The sequence below is a fragment of the Mirounga leonina genome, unplaced genomic scaffold, assembly GCF_011800145.1.
Source record: "Mirounga leonina isolate KUSES-001 unplaced genomic scaffold, KU_Mleo_1.0 Mir_176, whole genome shotgun sequence".
In the NCBI taxonomy this organism is placed as follows: Eukaryota; Metazoa; Chordata; class Mammalia; order Carnivora; family Phocidae; genus Mirounga; species Mirounga leonina.
In genome coordinates, this window is record NW_023270454.1 from 45,682,090 (window position 1) to 45,708,209 (window position 26,120).

Consider the following 26,120-nt stretch of genomic DNA (forward strand, 5'->3'; position numbering starts at 1 on the left):
GAATACATCAATGTCTAGTAGGAAAAACCATAACCAATTTCCTGGACTTTTCGTACTTGTATACATGCAGCTCCCACTGTGTGATTTGATGTGTGTACACAATAAAAGGTTATTCAGATATAGTAAAATGGATTGGGCTTTGGACTGAACTAGTTAAAATGCTATCGTGCTATGAAAACATGGTTCTGTGTAAGTATATCAACTCAAGCAGACACAGAGGGAAAAAAAATTAAAAGGACTAGCTAAGGTTACACTTGAGTTTATATTCTTTGATTACTAATCACAGGGAGCATGCTCCTGTATTAATCTACTTATCTGTATTTACATTTTATTTGTCATTTAAGTTCCTAGGAGCTTTTTGACAGGAGTGCCTTCCTAACAGGAAGCAAAGCAAAATGTAAGGAAAACAAATCCTTTTTCTTAAAACTCTAGAACTCTGGGACTAAGGGTAAACAATCTGTATATTTGGCTTACAATTTTTTTTTTTTTTTTTTTTTTAAAGCCAGGGTCAATACATGGATTTTTACATCCTGTTTTGAACTTTTTTCATCTGGGTAAAATGGTTATGGCGCTTGAGACTTTTAAATGAAAATCTCATTCCTCCAGAACTCAATTTAAACCTAGGGCAACCATCCTGGAGTTTCAGCAAAGCATACACAGGTCTGGGTATTGATTCTCTGGCAATAAATTCTGAGGTACTTGAGACTTTCCAATAACATTTTATATTGGAAGCTTTTATGTACAGACTACCAACATGGCGACTGGTTTCCAAGAGTGAATTGCAGCTAGTTACAGTTAGTTACAAATAGGCAAACTATATTAGTGATCCCCAAATATCAATCTGCTTACCAGTTACTTTAAAATCATCTGTACAAATTTTAAAATAATAGATTTCTTTGGATCCCTCTATTGGAGATCTGGACTCACTTGGTAGAGAACAGGTGTGGGGTATGGCCTTAGAGTCTGTTCTTTGTGTGTATTTAAGTAAGAAATTTACTTCTAGGTGATTCTGATACAGAGCTAGGTTCAGGAATAGGATAAATGATACTGAGATTTCACTGAATATCCAAATTTTACTCCTCTTGGACAGTTCTGCCTGAAGCTTTTCTGATCAGTAATAATTTCCCACACTTTTAGTCTCTGAAGTAGCTCTGCCAACAATTGTGTTACATTTGAGTACTTTGCAGTATGAACAGCATTTTTCACGTAGTACCAAGATGTATTTTTCATTTTCCTGATAGTTAATTGCTCAAATTAATAAGTATATTTCATGAGGCGTTCTCTTGTATCAGGCCCGGTACTGTCCTTGGTGCCCATTATCACATGTGTACGCACAACTCTCTTATGAGGTGAGAACTGAGATCTCCATCTTACAAAGGAAGAAACGTAGGTTTGGGGAGGTTACATGACTTGCTCAGGTCCATGTGAATTGTATTGCTAAATGTTGAAATTGCTAACTGTTTAAAATTAATTTTACCTAATATACATAAGTTATAGCATCTCTTTTTAAACAGTATGTTATTTCAACTACCCAGAAGTGTGCACTTCAAAAAAATCCAAGAAAACCTTTTTTAGAAATAGAATATTGCAGTCAAAATTCATTTTGTTGACAGACCATGTCCTACAAATTAAATGAGGTCTTGCAAGGCCTAGAGTCTATACTTTTCTGAAGAACAAATAAACCTTGTTAATTTTGATGTGCAACAGAATATCATTTATTATAAGGATTCTTAATATTATGAGGTCAATTTGAGATAATTCCTTGTCCTGGTGTGTAGTTCCTTTAAAAATAGATTAGCATTATTGGCATCTATCTTCTCTTTTCCTCAGGTTTGAGATTAAAAATTCTTAATAATATGATACTACTTTAGAAGTTTGTCTTTACCATTTCAAGTAAGATTACATTGTTTGAATATAATGAACTAGTTCTCAAATATGAGGAAGTTATAAGGAGAATTTGGTGGCTTCTAACAATCAGATGACTGTTTCTTCTCCTGAAATGAGGACCTCATTCAGACCAAATGATGTAGTAACATCTCATGTAACATAAACATTATTGTATCAATTCTTCTATTGGATGACTTGGTAATATTTTAACTCTGTACCTTTTTATTATGTACATTTCACAGGAGCTTTGTCCTATGCTGAATTGGGAACAAGTATAAAGAAATCTGGTGGTCATTATACATATATTCTGGAAGTCTTTGGCCCATTACCAGCTTTTGTACGAGTCTGGGTAGAACTGCTCATAGTACGGTAAGAGCATAGATAAGAAAAATATTAAGGAAAAATAAACCCATTCATTATACCCTCTTTGAATCATCTTAATTATTTTTAATGGATTAGAACTATGCATGTCACGTGACTATGTTGTAAACAGTCTATTTCAGGGTTTGAAGTCTGTATGAAATACCTCTGTCAATTAATGTTTTTAACCCAGTTTTGTCACTCATAGGACTTCTCTGTCCATGCCAGACTTTTAAAGTTACTGATTTTCTTTGCTGTTCAATTATTCTCTGACATTTCTAGAAAATATGTTGACCTGAAAGGATACAAAGCATGAAAATCTACCTTGATAAATCATACCTTTTGACTGGCCAGACAAAATTAAGTGTTATGCTAGTAGTTGGGGTTTTTCTTCTTGTAGATTACATCGTCATTTAACTTTACTCAGTTGTCGTGACCAGGAAACTTCTGTGCCTAACAATTTAATGTGTCACTGAATTTACTACTTTACAAAAAACAAAACAAAACAAAGCTCGAGTGACTCACTTCCTCTTGTTAGGCAAATCAGTGAACTATAGTTGTGAAAAAAAATTTTATTGCTGTAAGATATGTTCTCCTTTCTAATTGGCTTGGCTTAAAATCAAACCAAATAGTGCTAAGTCACTCTGAATAGCAAATTTCCTTTACCTTTGTGGGAAATCTGTGATGTCATATGAGAAGTGTAGAGTATCACAGTTCCTTAAGGCTAACTGCTACCATAAAATGTGACTTGCACATTCTGATTGCAGAGTTTAACAGAAATAACTGGAGAAACTTGCTCTTACTATAAACTTATCAGACATACGCAGCTGAGAGCTCCTGTGAGCTTTTATCCTAACGTTTTTCTAACAAAGAGCTTAGAGTAGTATTTACTTCTGTAAGTCTGTTCTCATTTTAAACAATTCTGCATTATTTTAAACTTGTTATAATGAAATAATGAGAAAGAAGTATTTTGGTCCTTTTCTAAAATCTGGGATTTGTCTGGGATGTACCTTCTGATCTTTTTGATTTATTTGAATATTACTCTTCAAAGGTTAACCTAAATCCTATCTTTTCCACAGTTCATTTCCTGTTCACCCTAGTTTATATTTCTTTTCTCTCTTAATTCTTCTGAAAAAAGGCAGTCTCTCCTTATTTGACATTCAACACGATATCTTGTAGTCTTAGTATTTCCAGGTGTCTATGTTCTGTTTCCCCTATCAGAAATGCAGGCATTTTAAGTACATAAGACCAACTCTCACACTTTTTGAAACCATTATACTTCTTAATCAGTGTCCTGAGTATCACAGATAGTAAATTCTTTTTGAGCAGCAATATTAAATTCTTTTGAATAATTTAATTATTTTTGACTGAAAGTTTAAGGTTATAATATTTTGAATACAACATTCTCAGCACTCAGATGAGGATACTACTTATTTAGAGTGCTGGCCTATTAGGATGGTGGGAGCCTGATATAGCTGCACTTGAATCCCTCTTCAGCTATGTATTTGCTGCATGGCTTTGGCTGATTGCTTGGCATTATAATGAACATGATCACTCTTTTCACAGTAGCACAGATACAGTGCTCATTCACTTATTTATTCATTCCTTAAACAGCTACTGAGTGGCAAATGGTAAGTTAAAGAGATCTAAAGTGGAAGGAGCCACAATTCCTGTTCCCACGTAGCACATAATTAAACATTAGTTAACTGCAAGAGAGCTGCTTCATGGTGTGTGTGTGTGTGTGTGTGTGTATGTGTACTGACAGAGGAAATTACCCAGATATATTCTAGAAGCTTTTTTTGAAGGGTTCATATACTCCTTTGTAATAAGGGACTCACATTGCTTGGCTGGTCTTCCAAATAAGCAGAGCGATAAATGACTTGAGGATTGACAAGATACCTAGGTACTTTAATATTTCTCATCTGTTAACAACACCCATGGTGTCTAAATACTTAAAATGATGCTTCATACTTATCAGGAATAATCTGTAGGACACAGATTTCAAGAAAATAAATATCATACATCAGTACATAGCAGGAGTCATTAGATTGAATTCACATATTAACCATATATTCAAATGTTTATTGGGTTTCTACTTACGACAGATACTATACTAAACACTGGGGATAAAATAGTGATTAAGATGGACAGAGTCTGGAATTCATGGAGCTCAGGGTCACACGAGGGAAATAGTTATCAATCAAGAAATCACATCGTGAAGATAAAGTTGCTACTGTGATAAGCACCGTGAAAGGGAAGCCATGAGACCAAGTGAACGAGTGTACTTACTCATGGAGCTCTCACCCAATCAGAAGGTTAAAGGAACTTCCTTGAGCAAAAAAAGATTGAACAAAGATATGGGTATAAAAAAATGTCAGTGAGGGGCGCCTGAGTGGCTCAGTCGTTCAGCGTCTGCCTTCGGCTCAGGTCATGATCCCGGGGTCCTGGGATCGAGCCCCGCATCGGGCTCCCTGCTCGGCGGGAGGCCTGCTTCTCCTTCTCCCACTCCCCCTGCTTGTGTTCTGTCTCTCGCTCTCTCTCTCTCTGTCAAATAAATAAATAAAATCTTAAAAAAAAAAAATGTCAGTGAGTTGCAGGAGCTCCTGGCAAAGGGTATTCATCTCCTTCTAGTGGGAAGAAGCAAACCAAGAGGAAGGGAACGCTTAGACCAGATGGAGCCGTAACTGAAGGATTTTGCATATCCTGAGCATGTTTTGAAAGCACTAAAATGACGTGATCAGATTTTAATTTATACATTAAAAATTTGCAAATGATGGAGAATAGGAAAAATCATCTTTTGGGAGTGGAAGAGGAGAGGGTCTTTAGGAAAAGAAGAAAATCAAAAAAATCTATGGTGCTGTTACAAGCAGGCTAACGTTGGAACATAATGGTGGTTGGTTTTCTGACAGTCTAGGGATTTAGCATGGGTGCTGAGTAAGTATGAGAAGAGAAGTTGAAAGCGAAGATTGGCATGAGAAATTAGATAATTCCATGAACTTGCCTGTGTATTTAAAGAAGATGCATTTGTATAGAAATATATTTAAAGGCACATGCAATTTTCTCATAGAAATATTTGAAGAATTAAAGTAGAATGGTTTGTTACCTATTTTCTATAGACCTGAACTTATTTAATTTTCTTATCTTATGCATGTTTTCTCAATTGTATAAAATCACAGCAACATTATACTTCACATCTAAATGTTTATGAAATTAAAAATAATCACTGGGCTCTTCAAGTTTTTGTTTGTACTGGAAAAGTAGGAAGAATATAATGTCAAGGACAAAAGCATATATTTGCAATGAGCAATTATTAATAATAGTTTTTGAAGTTGGATTTTGTATTCATTTTCCTGACCATGCCCTGACTCAATAGTTCTGTGTCCTTAACCCGTTTGTGCTGTGACTGGAGTTTAGTTGTTGACTTATTGAGAAGATGCTTCTTGTAAAGCTCAGCTCTGTTAGGATCTTGAATAATAAACTACATTTTTTAAGAAAAAAAAAAAAAAAGTCAAATCTAGGAGAGCAGGGTCAAAACTGATATCACCCAGTCTTGCTTCCATGGATAGGGGAAGTTTAAACTGGCCACCGAAATTATAGGCCATATTTTACTTGGATTGTCTGTGACAACCTAAGCAAATATGAAGTTTGGAAAATTATAGGCTTTTATATTTAACATGTTCTTGTTGTTGAATAACATTACCTCAAGGTAGAGTAAGTTTAGTGAAGGTGCTATTTGTTTTTTCCTTTGTTAACCTAATTTTTTCTTTTCCAGCCCTGCAGCCACCGCTGTGATTTCTCTGGCTTTTGGACGCTACATTCTGGAACCATTATTTATTCAATGTGAAATTCCTGAACTTGCGATCAAGCTCGTTACAGCTGTGGGCATAAGTGAGTATCGTAGGTATAAATATGAAAAGGAAAAAAAAAAAAGCAAAAGTGATTGATGACAAAGTTTCTATGGACTTTTTTTGCATGATGGGACTGCTCTCCACATCCTGCTTTTGGCTTCAGTTCCTTGCCAAATTTGTGTTGGAAAATAAAGAAAAGAAGAAGGATTCAGAGTAATCCCTGGCATCACGTTACATGCCAGTTTTGCATTGGATTAATAGATATGATGTCTAACCTTTTGATGTAGGTAAACAAAAACCACCATGTTAGTAAAATAGTACAAGAAAAGAGAATTTCACAGATGAAAACCCAATTATTTTATGGATTTTTGAATTAGAAATTATCCTTCTTCACTGATAATATGTTGAATGATAACTCACTTATCCTCATGTGTTGGGTGTGTATGTTGTGTTCATACATTTTATAGTGTTAGCAGAATGTCACTTTCAGTGTTATAGTTTTAGCTGCCCATTGATGGTCATGATAAAAGTCTTTTAATATGTGATTATTAGTAGCACTTCTCAGATTAGGTCTCCAAATTAGGAATTTGTTCATTTTTATCAATGTGCACAAATACTAGACTTTTTTTTAAAGAAATAAAAAAGGAAAATACACAGCATTACATAAGTGATATGAAGCCAAGCCTTTGGATATTATGGGAAACAACTTAATTCTAGATGCTAATTGAATCAGTTCTAAGAATTAATATGATCACATTTGATTAAGTTTGAACTATTTGTAAATAGTAAATGACACAGGAGTAGCTGAATTGCATAGTCACGAAAAAAATTCAGTTATGCATGGCAAAAGTATTTCAGTAGAACAACGAAGGGAACAATGCACATTCGCCAGTAGAGAGGTGAGTGGTTTGTTTGCAGGAAAGAGTTAGGAATTACACATAAAAGTATCTCTAGTGTAGATACGTATATTTTTGAACTTAGGTTCATTCTGGATTTGCTACTTTATTCACCAAACATGCACACGCTATTATTCTATGAAATGTTTGAAGAAAGACAAAGAAAAATACTCGAAGTAGAGATTTCTGAGTTCTGGAGAGGTAATGGCAAACTTAACTCATCATGCTCTTAACACACGCTGCAGATGTGAGACTCAGGGACAAATCACTGAACCTTCCCACACCTCATTATTCTTACCTGTAAATCCTGCGGAGTCTCATCAGGTGTCCTGTGAGGATTAAATGATATTAATGGAGACAATGTATGTATAGTGTTTGGGGTAATGCCTGCAATTTATTAAGAACAAATTGCAAATGGTAGCTATTTATACTCTTGGGGGAAAGCATCATTTGAAATTCCCATGAGACCAAGGGTCCTTCCATTGCTATATTTCCAGACCCTCACGTAGCTCCTTGTGTGGTATTTGTGTTCACTAAATATTTGTTGACTCGCTGATTTTATGAGAGAGGTCTACGAATTTTTCCCTAGCAGAAAAATCTTGTTGAACCTGGAGGATTACACATCTTCAGTTTTCTCAAGCAGTAGGACAATGGTGGTAAATGAAACAGAGTTTGTTCAATGTGATCTTCAGATCTAATACCATGAGCTTTGGTGGGATGAACTATCTTAGCATAGTAGTTACAGCTTAGGCTCTGAAGGCAAACAGCCTGGAATTGAAACTTATTGTGACAATTTCTTAGGTGATTTGGAGCTAAATATTAAACCTGCTTAAGCATTACTTTTATTTATTGGTAAAATATCTGTGAAAAGATAATCTGTCTTGGATGGCTGCAGAAAGATGAAATCACGTCAGGTTTTTAAGGCCTTTAGTAAAGTGCCTTGCTTGTAGAAAGTTCTTGATAAATGTGGTGTCCCACTAAGGGATTGGACTAACAGCCAGTATTATAACCGTTATATTCTTGTCCCTCGAATGACTGGGCAGACTCATACCACAATTATTATATTCGAAAAGAAGACAGAGGTAATGTTTTTGAGAGATTTGTAAATTTACAATAGAAGTTTTAAAAGCTATCTCTTGTGTAGGCACATGTATTTCTCAACTTAATTAAAAGAATTAGCAAACTTTCAGTAGATTTTATGCAAACATTTACAAGTCTGCAAATATTGCCTGCTTTGGACTTCAAATGAGGTGGATAATCATGACATATTACTACATCCAAGAGTCTGGATGACTCTTTTTCTTATCCCAGTGCTGTTAAACTTTTTGAAGGGAAAATTTGTATTTTGTAGGAGAAAATGGAAACTGTTCAAACCAAAACTTTAACGCAATTGTAGGTAAGGCCAGTTATGGTTTACCAAACTCCTATGGTAGAGATTGGTGATAGAAGAGTTCACAAAGTCTGAGTAAATCTTGGGTGAACCTAGACATTTTCTTCATTTTTGCCGTTAGTTATAGCATTAGCTTACAAATTTTGATGTTCCGTTTGCAAGCTTGAGATTCTGAGGAAGTGCATTCCTATAATCAGAAGCACTGAAAGAGGAAACAAGGTATTGTTATGACTCAGTGGTAGGTCATGAAAATCAGTGGCCTAACTGGGAAAGTGAGACTCTTCTTTTAAAAGAATTTAGCTTTAGTGCAGCAACAGGGTGGATATGGAGATGCAGAAGGAGAAATCTGCCCAGGGGCAAATCTCTCCTATTCTGCATTGTTGAAAGTGAGTATCCATGTTTTTCTGCCTGCGAAGGGTGGAAGTTTAGTGAGATGTAGAAAACAGAGTTTAATTGCATGAATTGCTTCCCTGTATTCCTTGGGGGAAGGAAACAGTTTGTGATAGTTTGAAATCTCTAGTTCAAGTGTAGAAGAAGTGCAAATGTGAAGGATCTTGTTAGAATCGAGTCACAGAAAAAAAGGAATTTCAAGTTTTGTGAAATGTTAACCAACCATTTGAGAAATGATAGTGGGGTGGGAGTGGGGAGTTACTAAATGCTAATTTTATCTGCCCTTTGTTGAAAGTACTCAATTTCATTTCTGTCAATTTGATAAAGATGAAAAGTTTTTGCTTATCCAAAGTCCTGTCCATTTGGGTAAACATGCCAGGCACGGGGGAAGTCCAGCTGGGAAATCTTACACATTCACATGAGGTCCTCTCCTCTAGTCCACTCTGAACATCACACCCATGCAACGCCAGCAAGTTTCCCTGTCCATGGAGCTTTGGCAAGGATTGAAGGATGTTCAATCTGTAAAATGAAATCCAGTCTTTCGTTCTGGTCTTCTGAAATTCTTACCTATATAGTATATACTTAAATGGCAGAATATTATAATAAAAATACTTTCTTCAAAATACGAAATCTCATCCCAGATCCATTCCTAACAATCTCTGAGTCTCATTTCCTTCCTCACTTAGTGTGTGTATAGATGAGTAAAGGACCCCACCCTGCTTCTCATACCTGGTGGGAATAATTAGAAGAAGCAAAGAAAATAACACTTGTGACTGCATTATAAGAAAAAATTAGCCAGTTCCATTCCATATCACTGTACTTTCTTTTCGCAAACTATTTTCCTGGCATCATTGAATTACATGAAAGAAAATCAAGGATCAGTTCTGGGCTAGCATTTCAAATACAGCATGTGGAGTGGTTTTGTGTAAATATTCTGAAGTCTGGCTCTATCGTACCTAAATTACCAAGGCAATGTATTCTTAGGTAGATATACGTGGTATTGAAATATATAAGCACTGAAAATCAATAACCATATCCTTCAGGAGGATGACAAGTAAAATGTAGGATCAAAGTATCCTGAAATCCTAGCCAAGATAAACATGAACCTTAGCAGAGAAGCAGAGCCACTAGGAGTTTGAAAGAACTAGGTATACTAGTGAGATCACGTGTATCTTTTGAGCTACTTCCTCATTGTTACTTGTGAGGTAGGCGTAAAAGTGTGGACCCTGAAGTCAGTTTACCTAGGCTCCAGTCTATCTTTATGCTTACCTGTTAAATACTATCCCAACTTTCAGCTGCCCATCTGGAAAATAAAGCCAATGATGGTGACCCCATCATAGAGAGATGAGGATTAGATAACATTAACCATGTAAAGTCTTTGTACATGCCTGCCATATGATATTAGTTTACAATTATTTAATGTTTACCAATTTTATTCTCAATATCGAGATCCTAGATATAGACTGTCTCTCCTTTTTTTTTTTTAAGGTTTTATTTATTTATTTGAGAGAGAGAGACTGAGAGAGAGAGCACATGAGAGGGGGGAGGGTCGGGAGGGTCAGAGGGAGAAGCAGACTCCGTGCCGAGCAGGGAGCCTGATGCAGGACTCGATCCAGGGACTCCGGGATCATGACCTGAGCCGAAGGCAGTCGCTTAACCAACTGAGCCACCCAGGCGCCCCTGTCTCTCCTTTTTAAAAATGTTTATGGCTAGATGCGTTTATCTTCTCTGAAATCAATACATCCATACATGCTAACAAAGAAAAAGGTAACCCAGGCAGCTGTTATAAAAAACTGTGGAATGATCGACTTTAACTCACCACATGGCATACCTACAGCATCCATATATTTTATCAATTTAGCATGAAGAAGTCAGAAGTAAGAAACCAGAGAGAACCTGAACGTGGGAGAAAAACCAATATATCCAGGCTCAGTAATCTTACTCAGCAAATCCGAAGATGGACTTGAATTATAGAAGTGCAGAAAGAAACACTTGCCAGTCCTTCACATTTCCCTAAACATCCTCTTCAGAAACAGCTCTCTTCAAATATGTATTTATCTCCAAGATTTATACGTATAGCTTTCATGGCTGTGTTTCAGTTCTTAGAAAACTGCCCTATAAATAAGTAAATAAAAATTATATGTCCCTGTTTTTTCATTTCAGTAAGGAAAAAAAGCCAAAATTGACATAGTTTCTAATGTGTGACATTTGCAATTATTATTCAAAGGGAGTAAAGCTAGTTGGGACCACAGAACTTACTCAGATTTCTTTTATTACAATGTGGGTAGATCATCTATAAAAATCAAAGTAGATATTATTTGTTGCAGAAACTCAGAAAGCTCTTGCGTTTAGCCCCTTTTCAATATTGTTGGATAAGCAACATATGTAGACTGAAATTTCTGTGTAAAGACACATGATGAAACAGCACTTCTAGTCACTTGAGGACCTTCACGGTACCTCTGTCCTGGCTGCCTGTTAAGCTGTATCCTTCAGGGTCATAGAGGTACATCTCAGCGGGAATCTGGTGTACCAAATAATGAGTGCAATGTGTGGATGTTCGGATAAAGTGGGGTTTTGAGAAACCTTTGAGAGGAATCAGTTTTAACCAGAATTTTTACTTCAGCTGCCTGAGAGGAGTGCAAGGTGAGATTATCAATTCATAGTATTTGCTTGATTTTGTCCTCCATTTTTAAGAAAACTTCACAAAATAGAAAATAAAACCCCAAATGCTCACTTTTTTCTATTTCAATAGGCATTAAGTCTTATACTCTTTATGAAAGTAACAAATCCTCTTTCCTCTCCTCAAATATATAGATAGAGGTTCCAAAAATAAGAATGCCTCTTTCTTTGTGTCTCCCCTCTCCCTCTCTCTTCCTTCCCTCCCTCCCATCCACCTTTCTTTTCTTCCTCCCCCACTTCCTCCTTCCCTTCCCTTTCCTCTTTTTCTCTTTTTCTCTTTCCTTCGTTCTTTTTTTCTCTCTATACAACAGCTCTTTTCTATTGTGGAGTACTTTCAGAAATAGTGTTTTAGGTTTTAGGAGCTCTATTTAAAAGAAAACAGTGCTCTTTTGTTAGTGGTGGGAACATGAGTCCAATTTTTTTCAGGCCAATTCTGAATCTCCTTAACTAAAAAAATAATGCTTTTCACATGATGACTCATTTATCACAGAGTCATTTGCATAGAAAAAAGAATAACTGGATGATGAAGTGGGGAAGAGGGTTGCTTAAATTATTTTCAGCACATAAGTGCTTTGTGTTGAAGAAAGAAAAATAATTTTATTGTTTTCTTTCCTCTGATAAACTAATGCACTCTGCCATTAACAATGGACCTGTCTTTCTTCATGTGTTTAGCTTCAAACATAGGTAAAATATTTCCCTTAGCCTCCCATGGAGATTATTTGGGTTTCCAGCCTTTCTGATCATTCTCATCATTACTCCTTCGAAACATTTCATCATTAGTAGACCCCTTTAACTTTGTATGGGATCTTCTGATCCCTATTTTCCCATTTTTGAATTTTTCAAAAATGAAAATTCTTTTATTGATTTTCACTTAAAATGCTGCATGTCCATTGTAAAAAATATTGAATGCAGAAAAAGAAATAAAAATAAAAAATTATTCAGTATTCTGTCATCTATAGAAACCTTCTGTTAGTGTTTTGGTGAACACTGTTTCAGATATTTTCCCTTCATTTCTCTCTGTCTTTGTCTCTCTCTCTCTCCATCCATCCATCCATCCATCCTTCTCTCTGTAATTTAGTAATATATCATGAACACCCTTTCATGAAATACATATTTAACTGCATCATGATTTTAAATGGTTGCATAGCAAATCATTAAAAAGGTGTACCTTAATTAGCCTTCCTTTAGGGGTCTAGGTTATTTTAAAATTTTTGCCATTACTGTGTATGTTATGTGTTGATAACATTTGCACTGATTCTAAAGTTCTGAAATGAGCTAGTGATTATACAAGGCAATGGAAACTATGAAGATAACTGATGACTGTATAATAGGAATACTTCCTATTGCAACTCGAATTATAAAAATCCTGTGTGTTGTTTTGTCCCCTGAGAAGTATGTTCATATATCTGTGTTATTTGTTTAGGAGGGATACACCTTTTAAAAAATAAAGCTTATAGATAATAACTGCAAACGTCAGGTATGAAGTAGTTTTGGTCGGGGTCGGGGGGTTAACACTGAATATAAACTTCTGGAAAGAGCATGAAGTTGAAATCCGTGGTCTAGAAGAACCTCTAGAAGTCATTCCAGCTGAGTATAGAAGTCAGGGTCTTAGAGTATCACCATTAGTTTCATGCCTTCTTGGCTGAAAGGTAGTTTTTTTTAAACTGAGGATCCAACTCATTCATTTATTCAACAAAATTGTGTTGATTATCTTCTTGGGCCAAGCATGGAGCTGGACACTAGCAATACAGAGATAGAAAATGCTTGTTCTGGGGTGCCTGGGTGGCTTAGTCGTTAAGCATCTGCCTTCGGCTCAGGTCATGATCCCAGGGTCCTGGGATCGAGCCCCACATCGGGCTCCCTGCTCAGCAGGAGGCCTGCTTCTCCTTCTCCCACTCCCCCTGCTAGTGCTCCCTCTCTCGCTCTCTCTCTCTCTGTCAAACAAACAAACAAATAAATAAACAAATAAATCTTTAAAAAAAAAGAAAATGCTTGTTCTATCCTCAGGGTTTTCATGCGCTACCATGTGGGGAGAGTGGATAGTTGAGTGCCACTCAGGAAACTGTAGACGGCATCATTAAGAAAGGGAAATTCTGCTGGCTTCACACCCAAGGTGTGTCCTAGTCCTGGAACTCTTTTGGACTCATTACTTAGAACTCTTTTTGTCCAAGTCCCCAAACACATCTTGGAAACCTGTATTTTTAGGGTAGGTTGAAAGTCAGTCACTCCTTCTTGTGCTAATTGGAAGGTGGAGAGGAAAAGCAGAGTGCCCGCTAGGGCTAGGTCTGAGAGTGAAGAATAAAATACTAGCCAACTTCTTTTTTTTTTTCTTAAAGATTTTATTTATTTATTTGAGACAGAGAGAATGAGAGAGAGAGAGAGCACATGAGAGGGGGGAGGGTCAGAGGGAGAAGCAGACCCCCCCGCCGAGCAGGGAGCCCGATGCGGGACTCAATCCTGGGACTCCAGGATCATGACCTGAGCCGAAGGCAGTCGCTTAACCGACTGAGCCACCCAGGCGCCCACTAGCCAACTTCTTGACATCTTTCTTGAGTGATTCCATCCTGGCACGTGCATATGCGTAACATCATGACAGTAGGAAATAGTTGCCTGTCTTACCAAGCTGGAGAGTCATATTCAGCAATTTGATTGCATATGATGACTTTAGGATTTGGTTAGAAGATATATATATTTTTTAAAGATTTTATTTATTCATTTGAGAGAGAGAGAATGAGAGAGAGCACATGAGAGGGGTTAGGGTCAGAGGGCGAAGCAGACCCCCTGCCGAGCAGGGAGCCCGATGCAGGACTCGATCCAGGGACTCCAAGATCATGACCTGATCCGAAGGCAGTCGCTCAACCAACTGAGCCACCCAGGCGCCCAGTTAGAAGATATTTTTATATGATTTTTAAGAAAGTATAGTATATGCCCACTCTTATTGACAAATACAAAGACCGAGAAATGAATTTTTACTGTCTGGTGGTTTTATCCAAGCTTCTCAAACTTCAAGGTGTGCATAAAAATCACTGAGACATCTTGTTGAAATATATCTATTAGGTCTAGGGCAGTTCCTGAAATTCTGCATTTCCAAAATGCCTCCAGGTAATGCCAACTTTGCTGGTTAATGGGTGGCACTTTGAATAGCAAGGACCTAAGATGTCTTCATGCCAATGAATATTCACCTTCTGTAACTTCATCTATTTGTTTGCAGCTGTAGTGATGGTCCTAAACAGCATGAGTGTCAGCTGGAGCACCCGGATCCAGATTTTCCTAACCTTTTGCAAGCTCACAGCAATTCTGATAATTATAGTTCCTGGAGTTATGCAGCTAATTAAAGGTATGGACTGGAAAGTAAATGCTTTTTAAAATATGTATCTGCTTTTGATCTTCCCTAGCACTAACTTCCGCTTGTATTAGCAGAATCCCTTAATTAGTCTCTGTTTGTGGAACTTAGACTCTATACTGTCATCGAATTGATTTGAAAGACTGCTGCACTTGGGGGGGGGGAGTGCATTGGTATTTACAGCTGAATGGCAACAACAGAATTAAGACTGGGCCAAGCAACAAAATAAGGCATCAGTGAATTCTCTCCATATAAACTCTTTGGAGTGAAAACTCAAAGTGGAAAAGCAAATCTGCCATTAGTTTCAACTACAGATAACTATATCCTCTTATATTTACTTTAAAATAGTTCACTAATAGTAATAAAGACTAAAGAAAAAAGGATATCTGGAAAATAATGAAAGATGACCAGTAATTCTTTTACTCTACTTTTACCTTGAGAATAGTCTTGATGGAAGGGGAGTCAGATATGGGAATAGCATTCCTAAAAGCCAAATATTATCTGACAAAAAAAAAAGGTTGTAAAAACTTAATTTTTATTGTTACTTTATTTTTAAAGTAAGATATGCTTTTCTATGGGAATGTAATATCATTTTGGGGGAGTATATGTAGAGTTGACTGTTTAATAAGAAAAGATGAGATGTTTGAGCAGGTGATGTATTTAGAGTTTCAGCTGTTTTAGGGAAGAAGGTACATGCAATTGCTTGGATTCAGTGGAAGTTGTTGGAAGCATAGGAGGTCCACGTGAATTAATTGGCAATGGGCTTGATAATAGGGGATAGGAAAGTGAAATGAAATTGTGAAAGAGTGACATAAAATTTGGGCATCTTAAATGTTTGGTGTTTACATTGATATTGTCTGTTCCAGGAAAGGGAATTTAGAGAGAAATTTTATGAAGTTGCAGGAGAAGAATTACACAAAGCAAAAGGAAATGCCAAAATTCAGCAAAATAATCGCTGATGGTAGAGGCATCAAACAATAACAAACACTGAAAGATCTGTCACTCTGTAGCTAGGGCAAGGGAGCTGCTCTTATACATTTACTAATGGAAGATCTTAGAACTCTCCTGGCTAAATGACTGCATCAAATCCAGCAACTTCAGCCAACTCAGAGTAAACACAATAAAGATTTTAATGCTATGGCTTACACTAAAGAGAAGATGTGAGCTCGCTCTTCTAATTCACATTGGCCACCACAGAGCTGGCCTGCTCATTTTATCTGATCCATTAGAAATGTAGAGAACATAATCTGTTTTGTTAGTGCTTTTTTTTATGAGCTAACTCTTTAGTCTTCTGTAAGGAGTTTCTTCCATGTTCGGAAAGTGCAGAGACCCTGAGTCATTGACCCTACTTCAGTTCTAGTTTAGGTTCCAAAAGATGATATACTATCTTTTAAAACTCTAATATAAGACTGTAGTCATTTTTTTTTTTTTTTACCACCTATTTATATATGTATGTGAGATGAGGTGAAGTTTTCCAAATGCTATTTTATTGTAAATTCCTTAAGAACAGAGATCATAATATATCTTTTGGATCTTTTTCAACACTTAAAATAGAATGATCCTTTAATTAATACTTATGCTATCTATCAGTGCTTAATGTAAACAGGCTTCCTTTTATAGCTCACCTAATAGAGAAATGCTGTAAGAATATTACTACATTTAAAGTAAATTTTATTATTTTGGAGAGCATTCTTAGCAAGCATATTTACTCTATTAATACAAAATGTTGATTTTTCTTTCTAACTTAATCACAAATTTTTCACATTAATTTGAAACTCCAGGAAGATAAAAGTTTTACTAATACAGAGCGTGAATTTATTTCCACTCTAATCAGATCCTGAAAATAGTTGTATGTTCTGTACTTTTGAGGATTTGTTAAACTTTCCTTTGAATATTATGACTTTCATATTCCTGAGACTCTGTTATTCATCCAAAATATTCCTGAAGTCTGAAAAAGCCTCTCTTTTGTAATACTCTCAAAATGACACTTTTTAGGATTTATGCTTTAGGACCTGATCTTCAATAAAGTTTGGTTTTTCTTATTGCTTATTCAGTACTCTACTCTTAGAATATTATCTATTTAGGCCAAGGAGACCATATATCATGATAAAAGAATATTCAACAGATGTTTTTATCTGAGCTCCAGTATTTATATTTCCCTTCTATGAGGACACAGAGATGTTTTAGTAAAACAGGCATTTCTGAATTCACTGTGTCATTTTTTTTTTAAATGAACTATATTTGGAACTGGATACTTTGAGGGAAAAATTATTTACTGTACAACTCAACCTTCTCCATTTTTGGTCTCAAAGCTCATACATATTATATTAATATATATTGTTGTCTGGGCAACCCAGGCAACAACTGAGGTTTCAGTGATGAGAGAGGGTCATAATCACATATATCATCTACCTCCCATCCCTCTTTTTTTTTTTTTCAGATAAACAATGGATTGTATTTTATATAAGTGTATCTCAAATATTGCATGGCACATAGTTAAACTAAAAAATTATTATTTCTACAGAAAAATAACACAGTGATAAATATTCTGTATCCTTATAAGCCCATCCCTCTTTTATTTACTTGAGTGAAGACCAATTTTGAAACAAAATCACATTTCCCATTTTGGTGATCTCATTTGCTATTTTCTTTAAGAAAGAGACTTTTTATGTTAAACTTTGAATATTGGCTAAATCTGAATTATTATTTTTTTTTTGGTAATTATCCAAAGGATATACAAGAAAAAGGCCCAGTATGATTCACAAAGTCGGGGAAAATGTTATGAATTAAAGCATTCAATCCACACGTTGATGCAAAATTTGTTAAGAACTATCTATTTTAAAATTCAGGATAATTTCTTTTCAGTGTTTCTAGAAGGAAATCATGCCATTCTCTAAGCCAGGGTCAGTGGACTTTCTCTGTAAAGGGCCAGATAGTAAATATTTTCAACTTTGCTTGCGATACAGTCTCCTTCACAACTACCCAACTCTGCCATTGCAGAGTGAAATCAACCATAGACTGATAATATCAATCCTAATACACAAATAAGTGGGCCTGGCTGTGCTCCAATGAAACTTTATTTACACAAGAAGCTTTGGAAGGCAGAGTTGGTCCACAGGGTTTTCTACCACTGTGAGTACTTAATAGACTACAGGGGAAAGTAGAAAGCAGAATGAAAATTGAATGATATGAGAAGGTGGTTCTTGGGTTTTTTGCTACCTCCTCTTTGAGAGTAGAACTGTGGATATTTCTTTCCAAGTGTAGATGCCACGGGCAGTCTGCCCCGAGATGGGCTACTTTGACATGAACATTATTTTGAGTTAAAAGCAATCAAAACCCAGCAGATTCAGGAAAAGCTCTTTACCTCCCCCTGAGCTATTAACAAGATAGTTTCCTCTTTACCTAAGAGATTCATCTTACATAGTAGGGCAACTTTTGTTTTCCAAACATCTCCTTTTACCTTCCTGCTAGTGTTCTTTCTCCCCTTTATATCCTCAGAACCCTACTCCCCTTCTTAGCTCATGTAACTATCATATTGCTTCACTGTCTTTGGAATTTCCATGTCTGTGGGGGTTCCCTATATGTATGCTATTAAATTTGATTTTCTCCTGTTAATCTGTCTCATGTTAGTTTGATTCTTAGTCCAGCTAGAAGGATTTTAAAGGGCAGAGGAAATTCTTTCTCCCCAACACAAGCATTATTTGTGCTTTATTTATTTAAAAGAATTCTATCATACTCTTGTAAACTGTAATCTGTATAGCTTACAGATTATTCTTTAGTCTTCTTTTATGCTCAAACTCTGTAAGAGTAGAGGCACACTCAAACAAGGAACTGCTTTGCTCTTTGCTATAATTTTATTAAAAGAGAAATGTGAAATAGTGTCAGTGGTGATCAATATACCTTCGGGACTCCTCCTCTAGAATGGATATAGTATTAATAGATGAATCTGGCAATGAGCAGGAAGTGAGAAATCTGGACCTGAAACAGTACAGTTCATCCCCAACCCTCCCATTTCTTTCTCCATGTTTATGGTTAAAGAATGAATAATAACCAATTCTTTGAAAAATCCTAAAATCTTTCTGTTCTCATTACAGGGCAAACACAACACTTTAAAAATGCCTTCTCAGGAAGAGATGCGAGTATTATGGGGTTGCCACTGGCTTTTTATTATGGAATGTATGCATATGCTGGCTGGTAAGTTGATATCTCTAGATCTGATGGTTTGTATGGGTCATTAATTCCTTCATGTATTTTGATTAAGTGCCAAGCAAGATGCTAGATGAGTGGGAATAGCCACAATCCAGCACAATCTGCCTTTCTTGAAGTGAGAAAGATGGTGTGGCTCCCTCCACCAGGCCACTTACTGTGCATATGACTTAATGTAAGCATAACTGAGTTTTTCAGTCAAGTTAACTATTAGACTTAGCCTGATGTTATAAAAAACAAACAAATGTGGGTCTTAATATTGCCAAAAGATCTGTTACAGCCACTAACTCAGGAAATAAATGGGGAGGCCTGGTGCACATTGCCAGGGCCAACTGCTCCATCCTGGGGAATCCTGAGGGGGCTGAACAAATTGAAAGTACAGCTCCTGACTGGGCTTGCCAATACTGTTGCTGAACAAACTCAGATGAACTTGTTGCTAGAGAAGCCAATAACTCAAGCAACGAGGGTTTGAAAAAGGGAAAGAGAAATTTATTTCAGATGCTGGCACCTGGGGGAGGTGGCAGGCTCAAGCCTTAACAATCGACCTCTCTGCCTGTAAGATGAACACCTATGGTTTTGTAGGGAGAGGTTTGGGGGGTAAGTGCAAGAGAGCAGACAGGGTGCACGTAATCATGGGTGGGGTGAGTATGTGTTCAGCCCTTGATCATGGGTAGGGAAGGGGACATGTGGGGTGTGGTCTTCTAGGCATTCCATTGTTAACAGGGCTTTTCTGGTCCAGTGGTTAGAATGTTCTGGTCATTGCAAAATGTCTTTGTGCCTTAAGAAAGTACAATAAGAAATAAGCACAATGGGTTTAGTTAGAGCATGAGTTAAGTGGTTTTGTCTATTTCTGGTTTTAACTGTTGGGGTCTACAATTGAGCAAGAGAATTCGCTGACATTAACCAATGCAAATCACTTATAAGTCTGTATCAGTGAGGACATAATAGTGCCATGAGAAATTGAAGATTAATTCTTTGCTTGTCAAAAGGCCTTTCAGTTGAAGCTCCAAGGTTGTTTGTGAATAGTGATTGATTTTTCTCTACTGTCCTATGAGAATGAAATAATTCAGATATAGAAATAAGTAAGTTGTTCCCAGAAGGTAAAATGATACTCGAAAAGCAGGGTAGGAAAAACTAAGATGGTGAAAACAGGTATACTAGATAATCTGTTACATTTAAGGCTCTTACAAATTCCTTAAGATTTCCTCAACATTTGAAAAGCAAAATATTCAGCAAAGATGATCAAAATCACTATGCCATGGGTACATTTCCTTTGTGCATGTTAAGCTGTGATAACCATTCTGGTTGAAGCATTAGAACTTTGTATTTATGCCTTATTTTATTCAGGAACTTGAATAACAATAATCATGGTTAAGGGTGTGATTTTTTACTAATTAAATTTTATTGATCTAAGACTCAGTGGAAATGACTGTTACAAGAAAGCCCACTAGGTACAAAAGTATTGCTTAACCATCACAATCATTGTAGTAAAATTAAATTTCACTGTTTTGGAGTTATTAGTAGCAAAATCTCTTTTTAAAAATTATTTATAGAGCTAATAGTTGTGCAACTTTAGCTGTGAGAATGTTCTATGAACATAAAAATAGTATCAGGAAACCACACTAACTCAGAAATTATGTAAATGCATTTAATATAAATTTTATTTACTTCCGTTTCTTTAGTTTTTAGATTCTTACCTTCCAGTTAGTGCATGGAATATAAAAATATGGAGTATTTACCCTATTAATCTCATTGAATTGTGAAAATATAGCATTAGAAGAAAATTAGGAGAGTATAGGAATTTAAAATTTTAACCTAGCTTTTGAAGCAAAGTATGTTTGAAAGGCATTAGAAGGTTGTAGCTCTAAGTGGTATAGGATAAAATATTTGTGTATTCAAGAAATATTCTTACAGCTGTTGTGTATAAGTATCAATCTTGAATCACACAGTGAATTTGAAGTCTTTTTATTTTTGTCCAAAGCACAATGTGGTGCTGGGCAGAAAGAACAGAGTTGTGATCACAGGGTTAGTAGCAGAATCCACCGTTCTGTGGCTGTTCAGCCTGCATCAAAGCTCTGGTGCCCTGGGGCAGCAGCCAAGCTACTGGGAGGATAACCCAGAGACCAGAGTGAAGTGGGGAGGTGGTAAAAGCTTTCAGCTAGAGCCAAGTGTTGGGAGCCCAGCAATATTCAATCAGGAATGTGGACTGTGGAGATAGTCACAAAGGAGATTTGATTAATTCTATTGAATGAAGTTTCTTTTGCCTTTGAGTGCCATGCATCTGTTACCACGGAATCTTAAAATATTCTTCTATCCAACTCACTCTCCCACTACCAGTACCAGATATTCAGGTCAGCAGCTTCGTGTTGAGCAAACCTTCTCTACTTCTGTAGGCTTTGGAGGGCTGAAGGATTTTTCCATTTTTCTCAATCTTTTCATTTTAAATTATCTTATTATCATAATATTTTGTTTTATTGATGCTGAACCTAAAATGCTGCTCGTGTTAAAATGATTTAAAAAATAATTTGGGTGATATAGACAGACTTTATTTAAGAATTCATGAAGTGGGCAGTCTCTACTTTCAAGAGTCTAGAGAACCGCAAAGTGGGGTGGAAGACAGGAAGCTTTTATAGGATATGCTTTTATAGAAATCTTTCAAAGCATAAGGGACAAGGAAGAGAAAAATAAAAAATGAATAAGGAATAAGGAAGTAAGTATAGATCCCAGAGTTGGCATTTGGGGACCCAGTGGCCCCATTTTGGGCCCAGAAATGTATTTCAGCGCTCTCTTTACAGGGAATGTGGGGTTTACGTGAACTTTTGTTTATACTTTTACCCATATGATCCTTCTCTCCACTCCCTATTTTATTTTATTTATTTATTTTTTAAAGATTTATTTATTTATTTGAGAGAGCGAGAATGAGAGAGAGAGAGTACATGAGAGCGGGGAGGGTTAGAGGGAGAAGCAGGCTCCTCGCCGAGCAGGGAGCCCGATGCGGGATTCGATCCAGGGACTCCAGGATCATGACCTGAGCCGAAGGCAGTCGCTTAACCAACTGAGCCACCCAGGCGCCCCTCCACTCCCTATTTTAAAGAAGAGGAAACTGTTGATTTTCTCCTATTCTTAAGAGGGGTTCGAGTATAGTGCTGGAAATGAAGACCGGGATTTTAAATGCAATGTTACCTGATACAAGTGGCTTGTGCAGAGACAGAGGAGTAACTGCATTTCTCTAACGGGGTTGTTACTCTACCTGAATGCTGCATTGTGGATAGGTAGAAATAATCTGGTTGTTAATCTATGGCCATCAGTCTTAGAAAAAGGAAACCATGTCTAGAAGAAATCGTCTCTTGGCTCAGAGTTCCAGAGAAAAAGCTAATACCTGGTTGTACATGGAACAAGATAGAGACAAAAAGAGTTCACAGAAAGGGGTATTTATTCCCTTCCCAAATGTAATCCTGCCTCTCTGACCTCTCTCTGTCTTTCGCAGTATAATGACAAGACTAGGTGATAGAATTATAAATGGGACACTGTAAATGAGTCTCCACTCCCCATGCAGCTGCCGTGACAACGTTTGATGCAAACAAAAAGTGTGGGGGGCATTGCAAATAAGTCAGACAGAAGCAGCTACTGTCATCAGAACTTAACCACCTAGGGTGTAAGTAAAAGCGGCGAGACCTTTGTCGATGGGGAGGCCTTGCTCTGTTAGCAATTCAACTTCGACATGGTGAATAGGAAAAAGACCCTGCCAAACCTTGGGTCTGATTACAATAGGCTTTTGGCTATGAGCAGTGCAGAACCTTTTCAGAATGATGAAAACTCCTTCACAGAAACATGATTAGGGGGAAAGAAATCATTAACCCAGCCAGGTCACAGAGTTGGGTCAGAGCAACTTTAATATTATTGCCAATGTCTGTATTCAGAGAGATATGTCTGCCAGTCTTCCTCGTGGCCCAAGGGAACTCAACCAATTTCAGTCCCATATCCTGATCCAAAGCTAAATATTGCTTCGTGGGGTTTTTTAAAACTGTGTAATAGAAAATTTTTCCATGTCTTTTTTCTCCCTTTTAAATCCGATCCTCGGTGGATTTAGTCTTTCTAAAGTACCTGCTGGGATTATTTTGTACCATTGTGCCAAATCTAATCTAAAGAATAAGCTTCTTTTTAAAATAATTCATAGTTGGGTACTGGGATGCATTGCCAGCTTTGTGGTACTTTTTATACACAATTATGGAAAAGCTGAAACAATAGATCTTGTGAACATTCTCGAGAGGCCTTGAGGAGATGTAAAGCAAGGAGAATGCTATGGACTCATTGCTGGAGACTAGGAAAGCATAAAGGTGTATTTCCCACAGGATGTGAATGTTTGGACCAAAGTAAGAAGCTTTCTCCTTCACACCCCCACCCTGCCCCAAGCCCTTTCCTTTCCTCTATTCTCTGGAGCTCTGGCAAATATTTGAAATTGTGTTCCTTTTTTCACAAATATTTCCTTTCTTGCTGTAAACATTGTTGGAAAATACCAGTTTTTAAAACAACTATTAAGAAGGAACTGGATATTTTTGACATGAGAAGCCTGGAAACATTTGTGTGTGTATGTGTGTGTGTTATTTTATATTTGGGTTTTCTTTCTTTTTTTTTTTTTCCTGCATGTTCTTCCTGTACTTCCCATTGCTTTGGCCTTATAACACATGAAATCCCTCAGAGTGCATATCCCAGATATAAGTATTGATTGTTGCTTGCCTTCGTGGTGTAACTACAGCCTCTATTTTTAGAAGCTTACTTTCTAGTCATTAAAAAATAAACTTGACTGCTAACTTTTTAGATCACCTTTACTGCTACTGTTCTGTCAGCTATTCAAATGCTTCTACTTAAGACATAGTCCTTAAAATATTAGATGCCTTAACCTTCTTAAAAGATAAACTGAAGCATATTAAAATTTTTAAGAGTTTATTTGAGCAAAAGTTGATTTGAATCAGGCAGCATTTAATCTAGCAGATAGAAAGGAGCTCTGAGGAACTGCATAAAATGAGACTTTTATAGGCAGAAGGGAGCAGGAACAAACAACTTAGTGTAGGCAAAAAAGCAGGTTGGTTTTTGCAAGGTTACTTTCATGTAAGCAATGGCAGGGATCTGTCAGGAAGATTACCTAACTAGTACCAATCAAGTGATTCCTGATTGGTTTAAAATTCCTTTCCTGGGAGAGCAGAAACTATAATTATCTTGGTTTGGTGTTGTGGGGCTTAGCATAAGCAACTCCATTTTGGACTTGTTGTCTAGTTTTTGACAACCATGAACATCAACTTCCTAGCTGTGAATTTAGATGGGTTTTTATAAAGATAAGACAGGTTTCTTTTTCTTATTTTAAATTATGAGATACTTTAAGTATATTAAAGCTGTTGGGCTAATATTTTAGCCATTTGGTTTTAAGTAATAGAAAAATTTGTACTTATAGACCCAAGCTTCTGTGTACCTATATAATGGCTGTTTTGCCTTCTGCAGAAAAATAAGAGAGCAGAAGAGTGTTTTGAAAATACGACTTTTTATTTTGTGGAAATGACCTAAGCCTATCAAATGAAGAGGTAGAAATGTCTTTGTCTTTATATGCTTAGCTCTCCCATATGATCCCTTGGTTTTCCCATCTTCACAATTCAGTTATCTATGTATGCTTATTTGAGGATGGAGTCTACATCAGTTGTACATCTTGGAACCTGGAAAAAGAACTATATGTTGCCTAACTGAACATAATACAAAAAAAGAATTATAAGGGCTTTAAAGAGTCTCGAGCAGTCCCTTTCGATTGGAAAAATAAGGGTACAAGGTGGTAGACATTTTCTGGGTAGGATAAGTAGAGTCACGAAGTAAAAGAAAGGAATCTGAATTTCTCTAGGGCCATAACTTTAGGGTAATATTTGTAATCCTATGAAACTTGAAAGTGAAATATTGTATGCCTAGAATGCTTTTTGTCATGTGAGGGATCCAGAAAAGTGTTCAGAACTTGGGAAAACTGCATAGTCTTGTGACTTGAGGTTATTTGGATGGGCATATACCAGAAAACAGTGAATGGAAAGGAAGAAGTGCAAATTGAGACTCTATTATCTTTGATACCATTGTCAGTTCCTACTTGCCCTCTTGTGTTTATATACGGCCAACTCCCTAAAACTGTGAAATGCTATTGTCATACATCTCTTGCTCTACAAGCTTTGATTGACTTGCCAACACCACTAAAATCTGGATTCCTGGAAGCCAAAGGCCATCTGGTACTTAAATTCTGTTCTTACTGCTCCTGCCACACTTTGCAGTGCAAAATAGTAAACTGTTGCTCACACCCCCATGCTCATGCGGTGTACTCAGTCTGGACTGTCCTTCGCCACTTCACTAGGGCTCAGATGTTGAGCATTTCTGAAGACTCCACTTGGGTGATGCCTTCTCTAGAAAACCTTCCTGACTTGCCAGTCTGGGTTAGGCCTTGTCCCTGGCTCCCACTGGGCCCTGTATATGGTCCAGCACTGACGCTTGTGTTCTGTCACACTATTCTATTGGCCATTCTATAAACCATGGGCTCCTTGAGGAGAAATACTGTGGGTTTCCCACTTTGCTTTCCCCACTCACTGAAACATGATAATCTCCTATATTGCTGGGAGTGCAAAAACGGGAAAAAATTGTTTGGCAGTAAACATACATCTACCCCATGACCCAGTGATCATATTCTGAGTATATGCTGGAGAGAAATGATTGCATGGTCTCCCCAAAAACATGTATGGGCATATTTATGATATCTATTATAACAGCTATAAGTTGGAAGTAATCCAAAATCATCAACAGTAGAATGTATGGTGTAATAAAATGAACAACATCAATAAAAATAATGAATTATTGCTACATATAACAGCATGGATGAGACTCACAAAAAAAAAAGTCCAGAAAAAAAAGCCAGATGCACAAAAAAATAATTACTGTATAATAGTAATACAAGCAAATATTAGTCTACTGTGGTTTTTTTTTTTTTTTAGATTTTATTTATTTATTTGACAGAGAGAGAGAAAGAGAGAGAGCACAAGTAGGTAGAGAGGCAGGCAAGTAGGTAGAGGGAAAGGGAGAAGCAGACTCCCCGCCGAGCAGGGAGC

General features: G+C 36.8%; 1 protein-coding gene across 1 annotated transcript in view; it reads left to right on the plus strand.

The window, feature by feature from the left end:
• Positions 1-26,120, plus strand: part of SLC7A11 (solute carrier family 7 member 11) — a 76,163-nt gene that overhangs the window by 2,129 nt on the left and 47,914 nt on the right. Inside the window, exons 2-5 of the mRNA XM_035023060.1 lie at positions 2,130-2,256; positions 6,020-6,135; positions 14,662-14,787; positions 18,888-18,987. Coding sequence (XP_034878951.1) covers positions 2,130-2,256; positions 6,020-6,135; positions 14,662-14,787; positions 18,888-18,987 — 469 coding nt within the window. The remainder of the gene's footprint in view (positions 1-2,129; positions 2,257-6,019; positions 6,136-14,661; positions 14,788-18,887; positions 18,988-26,120) is intronic.